The following is an 18,552-nucleotide window of genomic DNA, read 5'->3' as shown; positions in this document are numbered from 1 at the left end:
ACTGACCCTTGTGGTATGTGATGGCGTAACTAGCTCGAAACGAGAGAAGGCAGATCCCCTATTCTAATTTGAATGACCCCCGAATGACCGTCTGGGGCACGTGATCTTTTCCCTCAATGGACCGCCAAACTAAATTTCGTACAGGCATTGCTAGACGAAAAGTAATAATTACGCTACACAATAAAAAATGGACCCCAAAATCGGACATTCTTGAAACGAAACCGTCGATAGTCGTTTGCGCCATTTCGTACCCCTTTTTTTCTCTATTTCACGGACAAGTGATAGGGAATAAAATAAAAGTGACTCCTCTCCCCGTGATTTTAGACCACGCATGGATAAGCTTACCCATTTCCCCCGACAGTGACACCACCGGGTGCATTCCTGACTCGCGCCTTCGGCGCTATGCTTGCGGCCCCAGTCCCGGGCCCTATCCAGACCCCGTATGTGCGAGAGACAACAATAATAGAAAAGGAAAGGCACAATGGGCTGTCGATAGTCTAAGTTTTGTTTGCCTCGTCTCAACCAGGCCCTGACAACAGGTGGGCGCTTTGACAAACTGTACCAAGAACCCGACCAAGAAGAAAACATCTCTCCCAGGCATTTGTTTGGTTTGAAAGATTTATTGACTCGACCCTACATAGCAGACTATTTTGGCATGCGCGTTGGATGTCTCGGCACTCACAGGAAAAGCTGGGTAGCTATGCTTGTTACGCAAAATTTCAAAACACTCCTTACTTGGATCTGGGGTTCTCAAGAAAAAAGACGCCCTTATAATAGTGCGAACTATAGGGAGAAATATGAACCAGATAAAAAGTACCTAATTAATTAAGAGTCAGTGAAATAATTGCAGATACAGTTACAACCATGTCAATGACCAAAGACATCTTGACACATCAGTGTAGTCTTTGTTGTTGTCTGACATCTGACCACCACTATTACAGTCTAGGGCAACAAGACACCTTACGGAAAAAAAGTGTTCATGATGATGCCCTTTTTAAAATAGTCACATTTTCACCTTAGCGCTGAAATGGTTGTACGTGTAAGAACATTGTTTACCAGATTTCAAAGTGTTATTCTAATCCTTTCATCGATAAACCTTTTCAAAAAGTACGTGTTTTCACGGGCCTACATAGTGATCCCGCTTTTCCACTGATGATTTTGAGAATACGCGTGGGTATCCAAATTTCCACTACAGAACCATAATCAGGTAAAGAGCAAATCTGGCACCAAATACGAATCCACTTCCGGGCTGATAATTCGATGAATGTAATTTACAGTCACAATCCCTCCGAGGGGCTGTGTTACAGTGTAACAATTACCGTGCGACGCCGCACCGTCTCTGACGTCTGCGTGAGCGACGCAGCATGCCACTGCGCATGTCTGCACCAAATTTGAAATAGGAAATAGCCTGTATTTCCTATTTTCAATTTACGTCGGGCTGGTGAGTGAACAAGGCTTCGCGTTGGCCGCAATCTGCTTGCCGGAATTACCATTATGCTTATTTCGAAATCATACGCTTATGTTAGAAATAGGAAATAGAAATATGAGTATATTTCAATATTCAATAGATTTTAGCGTACAAAAATAATCAACAAAAATCTATTTTCAAATTTCTTTATTAAAATTTCGTTGCGGTAAACAGATTGCCGCGTTTTGTCACGGATTGTGCATGTAAATGTAATGTAAAATCTGACACAAGATTTTTCATCTCCATGATGATTCGATTTCGCATTAATCAGGGATGGCTGCTTTCAGCTCAGAATATAGAATGATTGGTAGACTGTATCAAGCTACTAAACAGATAACTGACAAAGTTAAACCCACTTTGACACTGTGCGTTCAAGTTGTAGTTTATATCATAAATTGTGTGAGACAAAGCAAGCTATAGTAAACATTGGATGATATCCAAATTGTATCAGAAATTCAATGAATTTCTTCATCCAGCGCTTCATTTAGGACCGGTCATTAACTTTTGATTTAAAAAATACGACAAGTGGTACTTTCACACTATCTTACGTAGAATTAACCATGAGAAAGAAATGATAACAATCAAGAAACATGTCACGTAGCGTTGCAACAAAATGTAACAAACATTTTTAAAAATACTGTATCGCAATCAGGCGTCAGTTCCGAGCAACGATCAAGGGCGCGCGCGTCGGGTCAACCCAATTGGGTCAAACGCATGCATATAACATTTGCAGAGTGTTGAAGGGATAAAATAATTTCAGTGTACACGATGTTACAGTTACTCTGACAATTACCAAGCGCAGATTTCAGATTTCACATCACCTGGACGTGATTGGTCCAGCCAAAACTACAACTTTACTTATTGAATTTAAAGCTCGATATGCCGTGGTCTTAAAATCTACGAAAAGAGGGGTATCTTAAATCTCCCTTCTGCTTTATTCAAGATAAACGACCAAAAGCTTGCTCATGTATTACGATTAAATTAATCGAAATTACAAATCGAAAATGGTCGCAACTTGTCACGAATTTTTTTTCGCTTTGCATGTATTCGTTGGTAAAGTATGAATTCCACTACGAATCACTAAATTACCGATGGTTGACAGAGAAATTCACTGCAAGCCTGTGGAGCTTTTGAGAAAGGAAACTGTTATCATGTATCTACTGATACTTATTTCTGTCCATGTCATGATGCAAGTGCGAGGACTTGTCCTGACCAACTGTTGATACAAAGATGGCTTTGGTGGCAACTGCAGTGAAGCCTTGCCCTTAGCAAAACCATATCCAGTGGCCTGGGTGCAGCAGTATTAAACCGTACTTGAGTGATCTGTATTCATTTGTCGGAAAGTCCGAAAGAAGCAACGACTAAAACCCTCGACCTGAAACAGTGAACCGTGAAAAAGTTATGACAAACAGCACTTCATTTTTTAATAAATCTTTCACAAAACAATAAAAAATTAGACAAACAAAAGAAGCATGATCATTGAATGTATGAGTTAAGTAGGTCATACATGTTGTCGTCTGTTCAGGAAGTTGAAAGATAACGCCGTAATTTGCACACAAAGGGGCAATCTGTCATTTAATGCCGTGGCTATTATTATCTATCCGTGACAAGTTGCGTCCGGTCCACCCCTTCTGATGCTGTACTTGATATACAATATTCTAAAACACGCGTTTTGACATTTTCGATTTGTAATTTCGATCATTTTAATCGTGATAATGGGCACGCATTTAATCGTTTATCTTAAATCTATCCTTTTCATCATTGTTCTACTGCATACAGCAGCGGCCGTGTATCGAACCATACACAACCGTGATCTTACATGCATTTTGCAGGTTTTAGGCCTAGGTTGCCGTCGCTATGTGCGACGCAGCGTATGCATCCAACTGGACGTTCAGAATTTGGTCAGCATCCTTTCAGAGGTGATAGACCGAAACAAGCGTGCTTCATGTCTAGCTTTGTGGTATGCGAGGGGTGCAGTCTTCATACGTCGTTCAAGGGCGCAGACGCACGCACTTTGGCAAAGCAACAACAAATATAAGTTTTGCACCATACATTTTTTACTGTAATATGTATATAGGTGCCCTCGAACAGAAACCACAACCGAAGTTTACTATTCAGTACTGTAAACAGTAGAAAATGTCGAGATTATTTATTTTATTTTATCAGAGTCGTGATTTACCAATACACGGCTAAAGAGTATATCGGAGATAAGAACTTTGATTGCGCGAAGGAAAATAAACACAGGATGCGCTGATGAGTATTTGTATATTGATTCATTTGCATAAAAGTTACATTTAAAAAGTGTCACGGTGGCGCTGGAGTTCAGTTGAGTCAAGTCTTCAAACTTGGAAGTGTCCGAGCTACTGGAGCTACTGACTTGTCAATAGCTCAGAGTTTTCACAGGATTGAAATTTCTTTTTAGTTCGAGACTTACAGAGATATTTTTTCCTGACGTCTCCTGGCACGTTTTTATCGTATTCTATACCCGACCGATTGTGTCGTCTGCACTACTACTACTTGCAAGCTGCGTATAGTTGTGTACACCTGCCAGTCGGCCCGGCGGTAACCGTACAGCAGCTCGAACTTCTGATTCAGAGTTTACTCAAGTTCTCAACTTGAAGCACGGGGAAGTAGACGGATAGTTGCAGCGGTAAAAGGTTAGCTGACATTCTTGTGTGAACAATGAAGCTTCGACACAGTTTCATCCTACAAATTTGTGTACTTTTAGCACTTACATGTAAAGTGATTGAAGGACATGGTACTGGCGGGGACATTCTGGCAGAAGACGAAATTTTCGAAGAAGCAGAAACTCTCCCGCAAGGAGCGTCTACGCTAGCATTTGTCTTTGATGTAACAGGTTCTATGTACGGTGATCTTGTACAAGTTATTGAAGGGGCTGCTAAGATTTTAAACACAACTTTAGCTCGACGAGAGAAACCGCTTCATAACTATGCATTGGTACCTTTCCACGACCCGGGTAAGTACGCAACATTTTTGGCACACAGTCCATGTAGCCGACAATGAGATCAAATGATATGCGGTTAAGGTCTCCTCAACTAACTTTCAGCTGGTTCTTCACTTTCTACTATTTTTATAGTATTTTTTACAAAGGCACAGACTTATTCTACTTGCAACTTAAAACTGATAGTGATTTTGTAGCTCATTCTTTACTATTTTTCATAGTTTTTGGTAGCCGTAACAGACACTTCGTGTTCGTGTCGGTACATGGACGATCTGCCACATATTGTCACCTGTTTCAATTTTGACACAGTTACCATGGCATGGAAAGAGAAAATCTAACCAATCACAGATTTTAAGCGGGTGGCCGCTTTTCAAAAACAGCGCCCTCACATAGCATTTTGATCACCAAGGAACGCCCCTTTGACCATATATGGGCATATTTAGATTGGGTATTTTGAATACCAAGGAATGCCCCTTTGACCATTTATGGGCATATTTAGATTACACGTGACTGTACACCTTTAATCAGTGTATTTGTATCTGCACAATCTCTATATGGTAGTGTTTCTCATGACATCTACATCCCGTTTGAAACAACACAATTGTTATGTTCGTTGAATTTTATTGGTCAACGACAACAACAACAACATCACAACTAATATACAGACATAAGCAACAGCACAACCAACATCAACCAGATTACTGGATCCCCTGTGTTCAAGTGCATATATACGATAACTGCATGCATGTACATTCTCATTAACATGACATCCTTAAAGTTAGACTGTTGACACTCCCTTGTGCCTTTTCTGTCTCTTATTGGAAGAATGTATGCCAAAATAAAACGTAATTTTAGATTAGAACCCTACTTAACACAGTTACAAGGTGAGAAAGGAGAAAAGAAAATGCTCACCAAACTTCGCATTAGCAATCATGATCTAGCAATTGAAAAAGGGAGACACACTATTCCAAAAACCCCGATTACTGAAAGATACTGCAATCAGTGTAACACCACCAGTATTGAAGATGAAACACACTTTTTATTAGTCTGTCAGAAATACAGAGTCCAAAGAAAGTACTTTTCAGTAAAATCAATTTCCCAAACGACGATACTGAAAATCAGCTTATTTCTCTACTAACAAAACAAGAGTTATCTTTTAATGAACAACTTGCAGATTATATTTTTACTTTATATAAACAAAGAAATACCTAGTTATATTTATTATTAGCTACTATTATTATACTGTAATACTTTATCTTTATTGAAGAAAATTTTAACTTATTTTTGTATCACACTTTTATTGCCACAAATGTGATGTAAATCCTATATTTACAAGCAAGCAATAAAAATATTATTATTATTATTATTATTATTATTAATTGGTGAAATCTCTCGCACATACGATGGTGTTGGAAACACAAGTGTAGCGCCGAAGGGCCGAGCTGGGCAGTCCCAAAGCAGCTGGGTATAATTGTGAGTGCCGAAGGCCATTATAAGTCCCTTTCTCCTCGCCTCCCTCCCTCGCGAAGGCACAAGGGACTGGCCTCTCCCGTTGCACCCTCAACGACAACAACAGGGAAAACCCTGTTGTAACTTAATACAGAGGAAATTATTGACAGGTGAAGCGGGTCGTAGGTCAGCTAGTCATAGCTTGGCCAGCTGGAAACAGGACCAATGCAACAAGATGACAGCGAAGGAGCTTTTCTATGCCAAGCCTTGGAGGAACGTAGATATTCACACTGCAAAGACTTTCAGAGACAAGTTATTGATGGTTATGCAGCCGGTAAAGATGTCTGAATTACTGTCGACACTAGACGTAAGATAAGCACGGGATCAGACCTGTACTATCTTGCGTTGTATTTGTCTGAAAGAAAACAAGAGTACATTCAAACAAAATCAGGCGGGAAATGTTTAGATTTCTACTGAGTTACATACATTAGTGGATACAGCTTGCATTTTTAATGCAGCCACTGTTGTCAAACTCAAGACAAGTCAACATACTCTTTATGACCTCACTTATGAAGTCACTCATGAACTCTATGCAATTTCTTCAAGGAACTATCAACATGTTTGTACCATAACAGATTAATTTGCACTCAAAGTTTGTGTGCTTATATTAACTGTTTTTACATCTAGCACTTTAGTTTCTTGCAAGACATCTTCTGTATCATTGTCTGTTGACATGTTGGCACCCCCTAGTATATTGTCAAAGGGAGACCAGACCATATGAAATGGTGCAAGTCACATCTCAGGGATACAAGTAGAACACATTAAATGGTGAATTCCCCCCTAAATTTTCTGGTAAAGGGTAAAATCCCCCTTGCTGATGCCATCCTGGATAAAACACTGTGACACAGTGTGTATATATATATATATATATATATATATATATATATATATATATATATATATATATATATATATATATATATATTTATATATTTATAATATATATGTATATATATATACACATATATAAATATATATATTTATAATATATATATGTATATATATATATTGTTACGTGCAGAGAAAACGAACAAAAGGGTGAACTCAGCAGTTAACGTTTAAACAAAATTTATTACGAAAATAAAACCAATTGCTAAGTCAGGGATAGAGTACAAGCTTTAAAAGTGTACAGACTACTTATCTCAGCTGGGACGGCAAAGCTCCAGTCTCAGAGTTGTAACAGTCAGTTGGATGAATGAACAGTCCTTTCAGCTTGAGGCTTGAAGCTGCACAAAGTCCACAGTATAAATCCAGCGTTGGCAGTGAAGGTCTTGAAAAGTCTTGAGAATGACTACTGCTGGAGTTTAGTAACACACAAGAGACACGATCCCAAAAGTCTGACTGCAAGCCTGCTGTCCCAGTATTTATACTCATGTGTTTACATAAGCATATAAGAACAATCTAGAACTTTTATTGACATGCTAATTACTGTTCTAAAATTATCTCTCTTACACAACTAATCAACTTTCCAGAACATTCCAAACATGACTAATTGAATTCAAGGTTGTGAGGTCATTAAGGGCAGTGACCTTGAGAATGTTCTAGACTAATTGAACTCAGGTCATGATGAGTGTGGGGGAAATGACCTACATAACACACCCCCTCTTCAAAAAAAGAAATTTTTCAAAGAAAAATCTTTCTTTCCAAATGTAATCTTAAAAGTGTGAACAACAATAAACTCTAAATACGAGAGAGACAGTCTGCAATTAAATTGTCTCTGCCTTTGATATGTCGAATGTCAAGATTAAACTCCTGTAACATTAAACTCCATCTTAGCAATCTCTGATTTTTGCCTTTAAATTTCTGCAGAAAAACAAGAGGGTTGTGATCAATATAAACCACTATTGGCTGATTTGAAGAAGTAACATAAACTTCAAAATGCTGTAAAGCTAATATCGAAGATAAACACTCTTTTTCAATTGTAGAGTAGTTTCTCTGGGATTTGTTAAATTTGTGTGAAAAGTAGCAAACAGGATGTCCCATGACTATCTTCCTGCAATTTGTTGTTGGAAAACTTGAAATGGCACTGAATTTGGCATAAAGTATGCACGGCAAAGTCCGGTTATTTTTACTGAGTTCGATAAAGTCATTGTTCGGCAAATACTTGGCTTCCTCCTGGAGATATTCCGCTTTCGCAGGATTCAGTCTGTCTCGATGTTGTTCCATTGAATTACTGTCGCAGACATCTTCGTTGTGATAGATGATGTTTGTCCTTGTTGGAATGTCTGGGAACAAATGTTCATGGATTGGTTCTTTCAGCTGTTGTTGTTGTTCTGGCTGGAGGTGTGCCAACTTTGTAGACTCCAGCTTCTCCAGGATTTCTGAGTTCTGAAGCTTGACCGAGCCCAGCTTTGAGTTTAGAGTATTTTCACTCAAGTCAGTTTCAGTATCACTATCTTCATAATGGTTTGAACTGACTGCACTGACAGGCTGAGTTATAGTAGGATTATCCCTATCCAAATATGGCTTAAGCATATTTATGTGACATAGCTGTTTTTGTTTTCGCCTGCCAGGTGTTATTATGATGTAATTTAAATCACTCAATTTCTTATCAATTAGGTATGGCCCAAAGTAACGAGCATGGAGTGGTTTGCCAGGAACCGGAAGTAGAACAAGAACTTTTTGACCTGGTTCAAACTTCCGTTTTGAGGTGCTTTTATCATATTTGGTTTTCATTGACTGCTGAGATGACTCAAGATTTTCTCTGGCTAATTCACATGCTTTAGAGAGTTTCGTACGAAAATCTGACACATATTGCAAAATATTCAGACAATCATCATCGTCTGATAGGAATTTCTCTTTAACGAGCTTAAGTGGGCCACGGACTGTATGTCCAAATACAAGCTCAAATGGGCTAAAACCAAGAGACTCTTGAATTGACTCTCTAACAGCAAAGAGCAGAAAATGAATTCCTTCATCCCACTGCTTCTCTGTGTCAAAACAGTAGGTCCTAATCATGTTTTTCAAAGTTTGATGAAATCGCTCAAGAGCACCCTGACTTTCTGGATGATAGGCGGATGACCTATACTGTTTAATGCCTAGCTGATCCATTACTTGTTGAAAAATTCCAGACATAAAGTTGGAGCCTTGATCGGACTAGACACATTTAGGGAGGCCAAATAAAGTGAAAAATTTGACTAAAGCTCTCACTATAGTCTTTGTCTTTTTTAGTTTCTCAGTGGTATGGCTTCTGGGAACCGAGTTGATGTACACATAATTGTCAACATGTACTCATTTCCTGATCTTGTTTTTGGTAGGGGCCCAACACAGTCTATTAGTATCCTACTAAATGGTTCTTGAAATGCAGGAATTGGCTGTAAAGGGGCCGTTGGAATAGTCTGATTTGGCTTTCCTACCATTTGACATGTGTGACAAGTTTTACAGAAATGTGCTACATCCTGCCTGAGATTAGGCCAATAAAAGTGACTGAGAATTTTATGATAAGTTTTCCTGACTCCTAAGTGACCAGCCCAGGGGGTTTCATGGGCCAGGCGCAATATTTCAGCACAGTAGGGCTTTGGAACCACAATTTGATGTTTTATAGCCCAATCGTCATCAACCAAAACATCTGGAGGTCTCCATTTACGCATGAGAATACCAGATTTTGTATAATAGGAAACAGAGCTATCTGAAGTTTTACCTTCATCATCTACCCTGTCAAACAAAGACAAAATATCTGGGTCTTTTGTTTGTTCTGCAATGAGATTTGATCGAGAAAATGTCTGACTTTGGTCAGCAGAAGTTTTACTGGAAGTTTCAAATCCACGAGGGATAACGGAATGATCCGTGTCAAACACCTGACTGAGAAAGGTGTCATTTAAGTCAACATCTGTGACATTATTTTTGAGAGTATTTTGATTCTCGGAAGTTTTTTCTTGACATGGCTCGAGTAATAGCACACGAAGAAATAAATCGGGTATCTCTTGTTCAATTGGCTCTGGATCCTGATCTAAAGTAGGATTATCAGTCACAAGTGGATTAGTAATGACCTTGTCCCCAGCAAGGTCGTTTCCAAGAAGAAGGTGAATCCCTTCAAAAGGCAAAAAAGGCCTAATACCTAAAGCCACAGGTCCAGAAACAAAGTCCGAAGACAAATAGACATTATGGAGAGGAACAGGAATGTAGTCATTACAATCTACCCCTTAATAAGAACTTTAGAACCTGAAAATGACTTTTCAGAAAACGACAGGGTATCTGCCAACAAAAGAGACTGGAAAGCCCCGGTATCTCTTAAAATTTTGACAGGGGTAGCGGAAGAGAAATCACTAGAAAGTGATATAAAACCATCATGAATAAATGGTTCGAAAATACCCATAATGCTATCTTGAGAAGAATTGACCTTGACCTCATTAATTGGGATAAGAGGGGTTTAACCTCAGAAAATGTGTTGCACACATTATTAGACTCTAATTGAGTTGATGAAGAAATAAAGCCGGTGGGCTTAGATCCACTTTGACCACTTTGACCTTCACGTTTTCTTTTCAATTTGAAACAATCTGACATTAAATGGCCGTCTTTCTTACAATAATTACAAGAAAGTGTACCGAACTGTTTGTCAGAAGGAGATTGAGACTTGGGATCTGATGATGTGGGAGTGTTACTTGAATTTTGTGAACTGTTGTCATTTGATTTTCTACTCTCCTTTGAGAAATTCTTGGATGAAAAGGAGGAGTTAAATTTACCTGCATTGTTTCTGTATGAAAAGGACTGGGATGGTTTGCTGAGAAAGGAAGATTTGTGGGTCAATGAATAATCATCGGCCAAACGTGCAGCAACCTCCAATGTATCTGCCTTTTGTTCATTGATAAATGTCTTGATGTCACTCCGGATGCACCTTTTAAATTCCTCAATCAAAACAAGCTGTCGTAATTTGTCATAATTCTGACTGACCTTTCGAAGAACACCAACGATCAAACAGTTGTTCTTTTGTTCTAGCAAATTCAACATAAGTTTGATCCTTCACCTTCTCACAATCCCTAAATTTCTGACGGTAAGCTTCAGGCACCAACTCATAGCCCTTGAGAATTAATTCCTTCACAGAATCATAATTTGAAGCCTGCTCTACTGACAACTGAATGTAAATTTCTCTGGCTTTACCCACCAAAGCACTCTGCAAAAGCATAGACCAGGACTCCTTAGGCCAATTCAAACTCTGAGCAATTTTCTCAAAATGAAGGAAATATTTATCAACATCCTTTTCTTGGAAAGGGGGAACTAACCTGAAATGCTTAGTGATGTCAAAATTGTCTGAAGGGAAGAATTTCCTGACTTTCTAAGCTCTAAACGTCTCATTTCTAACTGCAGTCGGTGTTCTGCTAATTCTCTTTCCTTTTCTTTTTCCTCTCTTTCTTTCTCCCTTTGTCTTTCTTCCATTTGCAATTCTTTTTCTTTCATTTCCAATTCCCTCTCTTTCTGTCTTTCTTCCATTTCTAATCTTTCCTGCCTATCTTTCTCTCTCTGTCTTTCTTCCATTTGTAATTCTTTCTCTCTCATTTGTAATTCTAGTTTCTTGATCTCCAAATTTGTCTGCATTTCTAATTCTAATTTTCTGAGTTCAGAGGTAGACTCGGGCTCATAATCTTTTAAGGCAGACTCCTCAAAATGGCCTGATTTAACTAAATGTTTTGCAATCTTGAACTGTATTTCTCGCTTGCGCATAGATCGTTTAACTTCTACCTTAAGGAAATTGGCCAGTGTTATGAGGTCGTCTTTTCTGAGGAATCAAATGTGTCCTGATCAAGGTCATCCATTTCCTCTGGTTTAAATTCCGCCATGATTAAATTTCGCTGAGTTCACGTATACAGTAGTTTTAAAAAGCAGGAAAAATGTTGTCAAACGGCTCAAAATATTCGTATCCCGGACAAGCCCCCAATTTGTTACGTGCAGAGAAAACGAACAAAAGGGTGAACTCAGCAGTTAACGTTTAAACAAAATTTATTACGAAAATAAAACTAATTGCTAAGTCAGGGATAGAGTACAAGCTTTAAAAGTGTACAGACTACTTATCTCAGCTGGGACGGCAAAGCTCCAGTCTCAGAGTTGTAACAGTCAGTTGGATGAATGAACAGTCCTTGCAGGCTTGAAGCTGCACAAAGTCCACAGTATAAATCCAGCGTTGGCAGTGAAGGTCTTGAAAAGTCTTGAGAATGACTACTGCTGGAGTTTAGTAACACACAAGAGACACGATCCCAAAAGTCTGACTGCAAGCCTGCTGTCCCAGTATTTATACTCATGTGTTTACATAAGCATATAAGAACAATCTAGAACTTTTATTGACATGCTAATTACTGTTCTAAAATTATCTCTCTTACACAACTAATCAACTTTCCAGAACATTCCAAACATGACTAATTGAATTCAAGGTTGTGAGGTCATTAAGGGCAGTGACCTTGAGAATGTTCTAGACTAATTGAACTCAGGTCATGATGAGTGTGGGGGAAATGACCTACATAACAATATATATATATATATATATATATATATATATATATATATATATATATATATATATATATATATATATATATATATATATATATATATATATATATATATATATATATATATATATATATATATATATATATATATATATATAAAACTTGATTGATACACACTACCACACCCAGTTGTTTGGTCCGAACGTATTTTAATAACTTGTGACACAACGTTTCGCTCCAAAACTGGAGCTTCTTCAGGTGTACTGTATAACGGAAAATACAAAGATCATGCTTATAAATAAATGTTGTACATTAAGAAAACATTGCTTTACGAAACTTTAAACTGTGGAATCGTCTGAGAAAGTCGATCGATTGGAAATGGTGTACCCACCTTGCAGTCCGACGCCCAAGGTTGGAATCTGGCGTGCGGATATGCAGGTGAATGGCTATTAATACCTCCGGGAAATGGACTGAGAGGGCGCTGTGGGAACTTATTTGAATATTGGGCGGATGTTTAAGCCAACAGGTGAAAGAGTATTGAGTTTCTGGATCCATAGTGATTCGATTTGTTTATGCAGCTTATCATCTGACTGATATTATTTGCACTATAGCGGAAATTGTAATGTCGTTGATGTCATGCTGATCAGAGTTGAAATGGGTGGCTACAGGGGTGTCTTTATTGTGGCGATTAGTTGAGAGATGATTGTTGAAACGTAGTCTAAGTGAAGCTTTAGTTTCACCCACATAGTGTTTTGCGCAACGTTTGCAGGTGATGAGATAAATGATGTTTTTACTTTGACAGCTCATATTATTTCTGATTTCATGGGTGGTATTATTGGCTGTACTAGTGAAATGGGTGATATCCGATGAAAATTTGCAAACATTGCATGCCCTTTTTGAGCCGCATTTAAAGAAACCAGGTTTGTGTGTAATGGACGTACTAATGTCGGAGTGAACCAGAAGATCACAGAGATTTCTGTTACGGAAAGATCGCATAAAAGACCATAAAAGATATACAGCACAATGTGCATGAGGCAAAAAACCAAAAACCAGTTCCAAAACACGGAAAGTAGAATTTGACTGATGAACAACTTAATTTTAGCTCCACAACAGTAATGAGGAATTCTAACAGTTGTTCTGAATCCACTTCTGTCTGTCAGTTAGACTGTGGTAAATCGTTAACCTATTTTTTCAATCATAATAATGATTGTGAGGACAATGATGCTGCTGATAATAATGAAGATGACAAAGACAATGACAGTGATAATGATGATGATAATGATGACAATGTTTAAGATTATCAATGATGATTCTTCATTTCATTGGTTTTATAATTGGCATTATTTTCCAGAAATTGGTCCTATCACGGTTACAACTGATCCTGAAGAGTTTAGATCTCAACTGAGAGATCTCTATGTACACGGAGGGGGTGACTGTCCTGAGATGAGTGTGGGTGCCATAGAAAAGGCGTTGCAGATAAGTTTACCTGGTTCCCACATTTTTGTCTTCACTGATGCCAGATCTAAAGATTACAATGTCACAAAAAATGTGCTTGAGTTGATTCAGGAAAAACAGAGCCAGGTGAGTGTGAACTCTGCAAATGATATTATTTTAAATGTTTGTTGATGGCAGAACTTCTTTATTTTAGTCTCTATCAAGTTACTTTAGTCCCAGTGTCAATGATACTGAGTATATGAAACAGTTGACTGATTGACACAGTCTGTCAGTCGTTGTTCGCCACTTTTTGGTATGTATACCTACTTCTCACAAACCTCTGGTTCAATAAGACATTCTAAACTTACTGGAAAAATGACAGATTTAAGACTTGTCACCGCTGCCAAGCTGCCTGTTCAGTGAGAAAATTCATTTTCAAAAGTTTCATTCACAAGTGTGATCCTGTTTATCTAGAAAGTCAATACTGGTTTGTAAAAGAGCATTTTTGTATTCTGATTAGATGGAATAATTGTAATAAACAAAAGAACTGAATTTATTTCTCAAACTGAGGTGTCTATTAAACATAATGTTGTTCACCATTAATTTGTAAATATGGATGGATAGATGAATAAAATATGTTCACAGAATATTGTTTATTTATTTTATAGGTTGTGTTTGTTATGACTGGCGATTGTGGAAACCGCTCACATACAGGTTTCAAGGTTTATAAACAGATTGCAGCTACCAGCTCAGGACAGTTGTTCATGTTGAACAAATCTGACGTAGATGAGGTGACGTAGTTTTGATTTCTGAGCTGTCGTGTGTGTATATACATTGTATCATGACAAGGCTGAGTACCGCAACTACAGACAAGAAGAACTTTCTCCTAGTCAGTGCTGCAACTCACAATACTGTTTTCTCTCTTTATTTCTTGTTTCAAAATAATCTATCTTTGGAAATAATTATTTTGTCAGAGTGGCAGAAATGATGTATGATGTTCATGTTAATCAGGTAAAGACAAATGACTAAGCTCGGTTATTGAACCAATCTTTTTTGCCACAGATACCATCCGGGGAGACTTATAGGTTTGGTCGTGTCTGTGCATGAGTCCGTTTGTTCACGCATATATCTCAGAGGTACCTGGAGCAATTTCATTCAAACTTGGTACAAGAGTTACTCCTTTTGTCATACACATGCATATTGATTTGTTTTGTGATCCAATCCAAAATAGCCATGTGACAGCCATTTTATTAACAAAACAGGGACTTATGTCATTGATAATGACTGTTTGAAAAAGAGCCCTATTCGTAGAGTAACTGCACTAAATTCCATTAAACTGTAAAGATGTTTGTTGCACAGATCTCTGATAGCACACAATGAGGTATGTCAGTATTGTATCAGTTAATTGCTAATTTGCATATTGATGAATTTTTGTAATTAGGCTGATATATCCAGAAATACTGCAGCAAATTTGATGAAACTTGGTACAGATCCTTAGCACACTGTCTCATAATAGAGTACAAAGACATTTAGCAGTGTCATGCAAAATAATTGCTACTTCACATATTTAATGAACTTTCCTTTAATATTAGTAGGCTATCTCCAGAACCACTGCGTCAATGATGAAACATGGTACAGATGTTGATCTCTCAGTACTGTAATACTGTGTGAAGACATTCAGCAGTATCATTGTTAATTTGCATATTTGATGAACTTTCAAAATTAGTATGATATGTCTAGAAATGTTGCATCAAATTTGATTAAACTTGGCACAGATGTTGATCTTTTGGTGGTGTGCATTTATATGTAGTAGTATCATGTCAATTATCTGCTGATTTGCATATTTAATGAATTTTCGCAATTAGGCTGATATGTCAAGAAATGGTTAATCAAATTTCATGAAACTTGGTACAGTTGTTGAGCTCACATTGCTTTAACATTTGAATGAATACATTTATCAGTGTCATCCAAATTAATTTTGCATCTTTCATGAAATTTCCTAATTAGTGGGCTATGTCCAGAAAACTGGGAAAACTGTGAAACTTGGAACAGATTTTGAATCTTTCAGTACTGTAATAATACTGTGAAGAGTTTAAGCAGTATCAAATTTATTACTTAGAACAGTAGTCTGAAAACCTACAAGGTAATGTTAAAGAGGCATTGACCGGAGATACCGGTGATAAAGACTGGTTATTTGACAAACAGTACTGGTGCCACTAAAGTCATCATACTCTTCTGTGGATATCAACCATCTGATTTTGATAGTGATTTTCCTGTCTTGAATACCACTGGCAGTTTCCAGTATAGCATTTTGCCAGTAATTTACCACTGCTTGGTCATGCTATGCAGTTACAAGTAAACTGAGGAAAGAGACCATCTGTGTAATAGTAAAATTCTGATGTACGCAATTCCAAAATTATTCATGTCTTAAAGTGTTCTTGTCTGTGAATCCTCTCAATATCCAGACGAAATATTTCCTGTTTGGTTTTTAGCTCCGCTGTCAGCGTCGCGGAGCTTATCAAATAGGTTGATTTTCCGTCGTTGTCCATCGTCGTCGTCGTCCGTCGTCGTCCGTCAACAATAGCCTTCTCCTCTAAAACCGCAAGTCCAATTGCTTTGAAATTTTATGTGCAGCTTACTTGGGGTGACCTCACTTACGTTTGTTCAAATTGTGGTCTGATTGCTTTGAAATTTGATATGCAGTTTACTTAGGGTGACTTCAGACAGATTTGTTCAAATTGTGGTGAAATTTGCATATTTGTATTTTTAAGGCAATTTTTGTCATTTTTGGTAAAAAAAAAATCTTTAAAAATCTTCTTCAAAACTACCTGTCAGATGGCTTTGATATTTGGTACATATGTCCCTAGGGATGATCTTTTTCAGATTTGTTCAAATTGCAGAAATATGCAAATTTGCATTTTTAAGGCAATTTTTGCCATTTTTGGTCAAAAAATGTATTTCTCAAAAAGTACTGGTCTGATAGTTTTGAAATTTGGTATACAGGTTTCTATAGATGAACTAAGTAATATATATTGAATTTCTGATGAAATCTGTAATTTTGTAGTTTTGGGGCAATTTTTGCCATTTTTGGTCAAAAACGTGTATTTCCAAAACTACTCATCTGATAGCTTTGCAATTTGGTATACAGGTTTCTACAGATGAGCTAAGTAATATATTGAATTTCTGATGAAATCTGTAATTTTGTAGTTTTGGGGCAATTTTTTGACATTTTTGGTCAAAAAATGTGTATTTCCAAACTACTCATCTGATAGCTTTGAAATTTGGTATACAGGTTTCTATAGATGAACTAAATCATATTTATTGAAATTATGATGAAATCTGCAATTTTGAATTTTTGGGGCAATTTTTTCCATTTTTGGTTAAAAAATGTGTTTCTCAAAAAGTACTGTTCAACAGCTTTGAAATTTTGTATACAGGTTTCTATAGATGAACTAAATTTGATCTTTTGAAATTATGATGAAATCTGCAAATTTTATTTTTTGGGGCAATTGTTGCCATTTTTGGTCAAAAATTTTATTCTCCAAAAAACTACTCATCAGATAGCTTTGATTGACATGTTCTTAGGGATGATCCGATGTGATATATTCAAAGTACAATGAAATCTTCTATTGTGTATTTTTGCAGCTATTTTAGCCACTTTTTTCTGGCCACTGCATTGAGCTATCAAAGATTTCCACCTTCTTCATCAACATGTGTCAAAAATAGTTATTCTCTACATAAACATAGCGGAGCTATATCGGCTGCTAGGTCGCTTGTTTAGTTGTAAAATACATGTTGATAGTAAGACTGAATTAATAAATTTTTTCTACGGTTTTGAATGTCCTTGTCTTTGTAGGTGTTGAATTTTGTGCGTCTGTCCATCCAAACTAGAAAAGTCTATCTTGTTAACTTGAATGATGAATCAAGTGGTTCAAAGACACACTTGCTTCCAGTGGATCCAGCACTGATAGAGATCATAGTGTCTGTCAGTGGTGACAACCCCTCTATCACATTGCGTGATCCAATGGGTAAGTAACTATAGTGTACAGGCTTTGTGTATACAAAAATGAATAAAATTTAGAGTTCTGAATAAAGCTTTTAAAGTATTTTTAAAGTATCTTTTAACTCACATGACATGTAAAATATATGTTTCACATTCAATTGAAAACAAAGAATTTTAGGGTAACTTTTCTTGTTCACAGCCAAGTTACTTCACTGCATTAAAGTAATCAAAACAGTATCTTGAAGGCCTGTCTGGCAGTCTGAGACTGTTTTTTTCCACCGGTAAAATAAACAAGTACCAGTGAGCAGGACAGATTGACTTTAGTGTGGCCATGCATTTTATGTGATTGTAGTCATGGCACTGACTGTCCTGTAGTCTCAGCGCTGCTTATGATATCTTTAAGGCAATCCTCAGTTCATTCATTGCAAATAAAAAGGAAACAAGCTGATTGGACAGAATGACGAATAACCTTGAAAATCAACTATTAAATCAAAGTACATGTTGCATGAGTTTCACTGATGATGTAAGTATGGTGGAATGGTGGTTAGTTTTGAGGAATAATGCTGCGCAATTCTCTTGGCCTGCCAACTCCCTGCTAAATAAAGAACTCCAGAGGAAACCTTACGGGCAAACAGGGAGTATGATGCTACTGAACGTAAGAGAACAATTGTTTGTGCATGGTACATGCATACTCACTGCCAAATAAAACCCAACCTGACAAGTACAAAAAATATGA

At 37.3% G+C, this 18,552-nt stretch overlaps 1 protein-coding gene across 1 annotated transcript in view; it reads left to right on the top strand.

Annotated features, from left to right (window-relative positions):
* Positions 1-3,772: 3,772 nt before the first annotated feature.
* The window catches only part of LOC139152494 (hemicentin-1-like), a 30,729-nt gene continuing 15,949 nt past the window's right edge, over positions 3,773-18,552 (top strand). Inside the window, exons 1-4 of the mRNA XM_070725651.1 lie at positions 3,773-4,445; positions 13,731-13,960; positions 14,482-14,604; positions 17,670-17,841. Of these exons, the coding sequence (XP_070581752.1) occupies positions 4,151-4,445; positions 13,731-13,960; positions 14,482-14,604; positions 17,670-17,841 (820 nt within the window). The 5' untranslated portion in view covers positions 3,773-4,150. The remainder of the gene's footprint in view (positions 4,446-13,730; positions 13,961-14,481; positions 14,605-17,669; positions 17,842-18,552) is intronic.

This window comes from Ptychodera flava, chromosome 16 (assembly GCF_041260155.1).
Source record: "Ptychodera flava strain L36383 chromosome 16, AS_Pfla_20210202, whole genome shotgun sequence".
Taxonomy (NCBI): domain Eukaryota; kingdom Metazoa; phylum Hemichordata; class Enteropneusta; family Ptychoderidae; genus Ptychodera; species Ptychodera flava.
The sequence above is the reverse complement of the archived record's forward strand: the minus strand, read 5'-3'. Positions and strand labels throughout refer to the sequence as shown.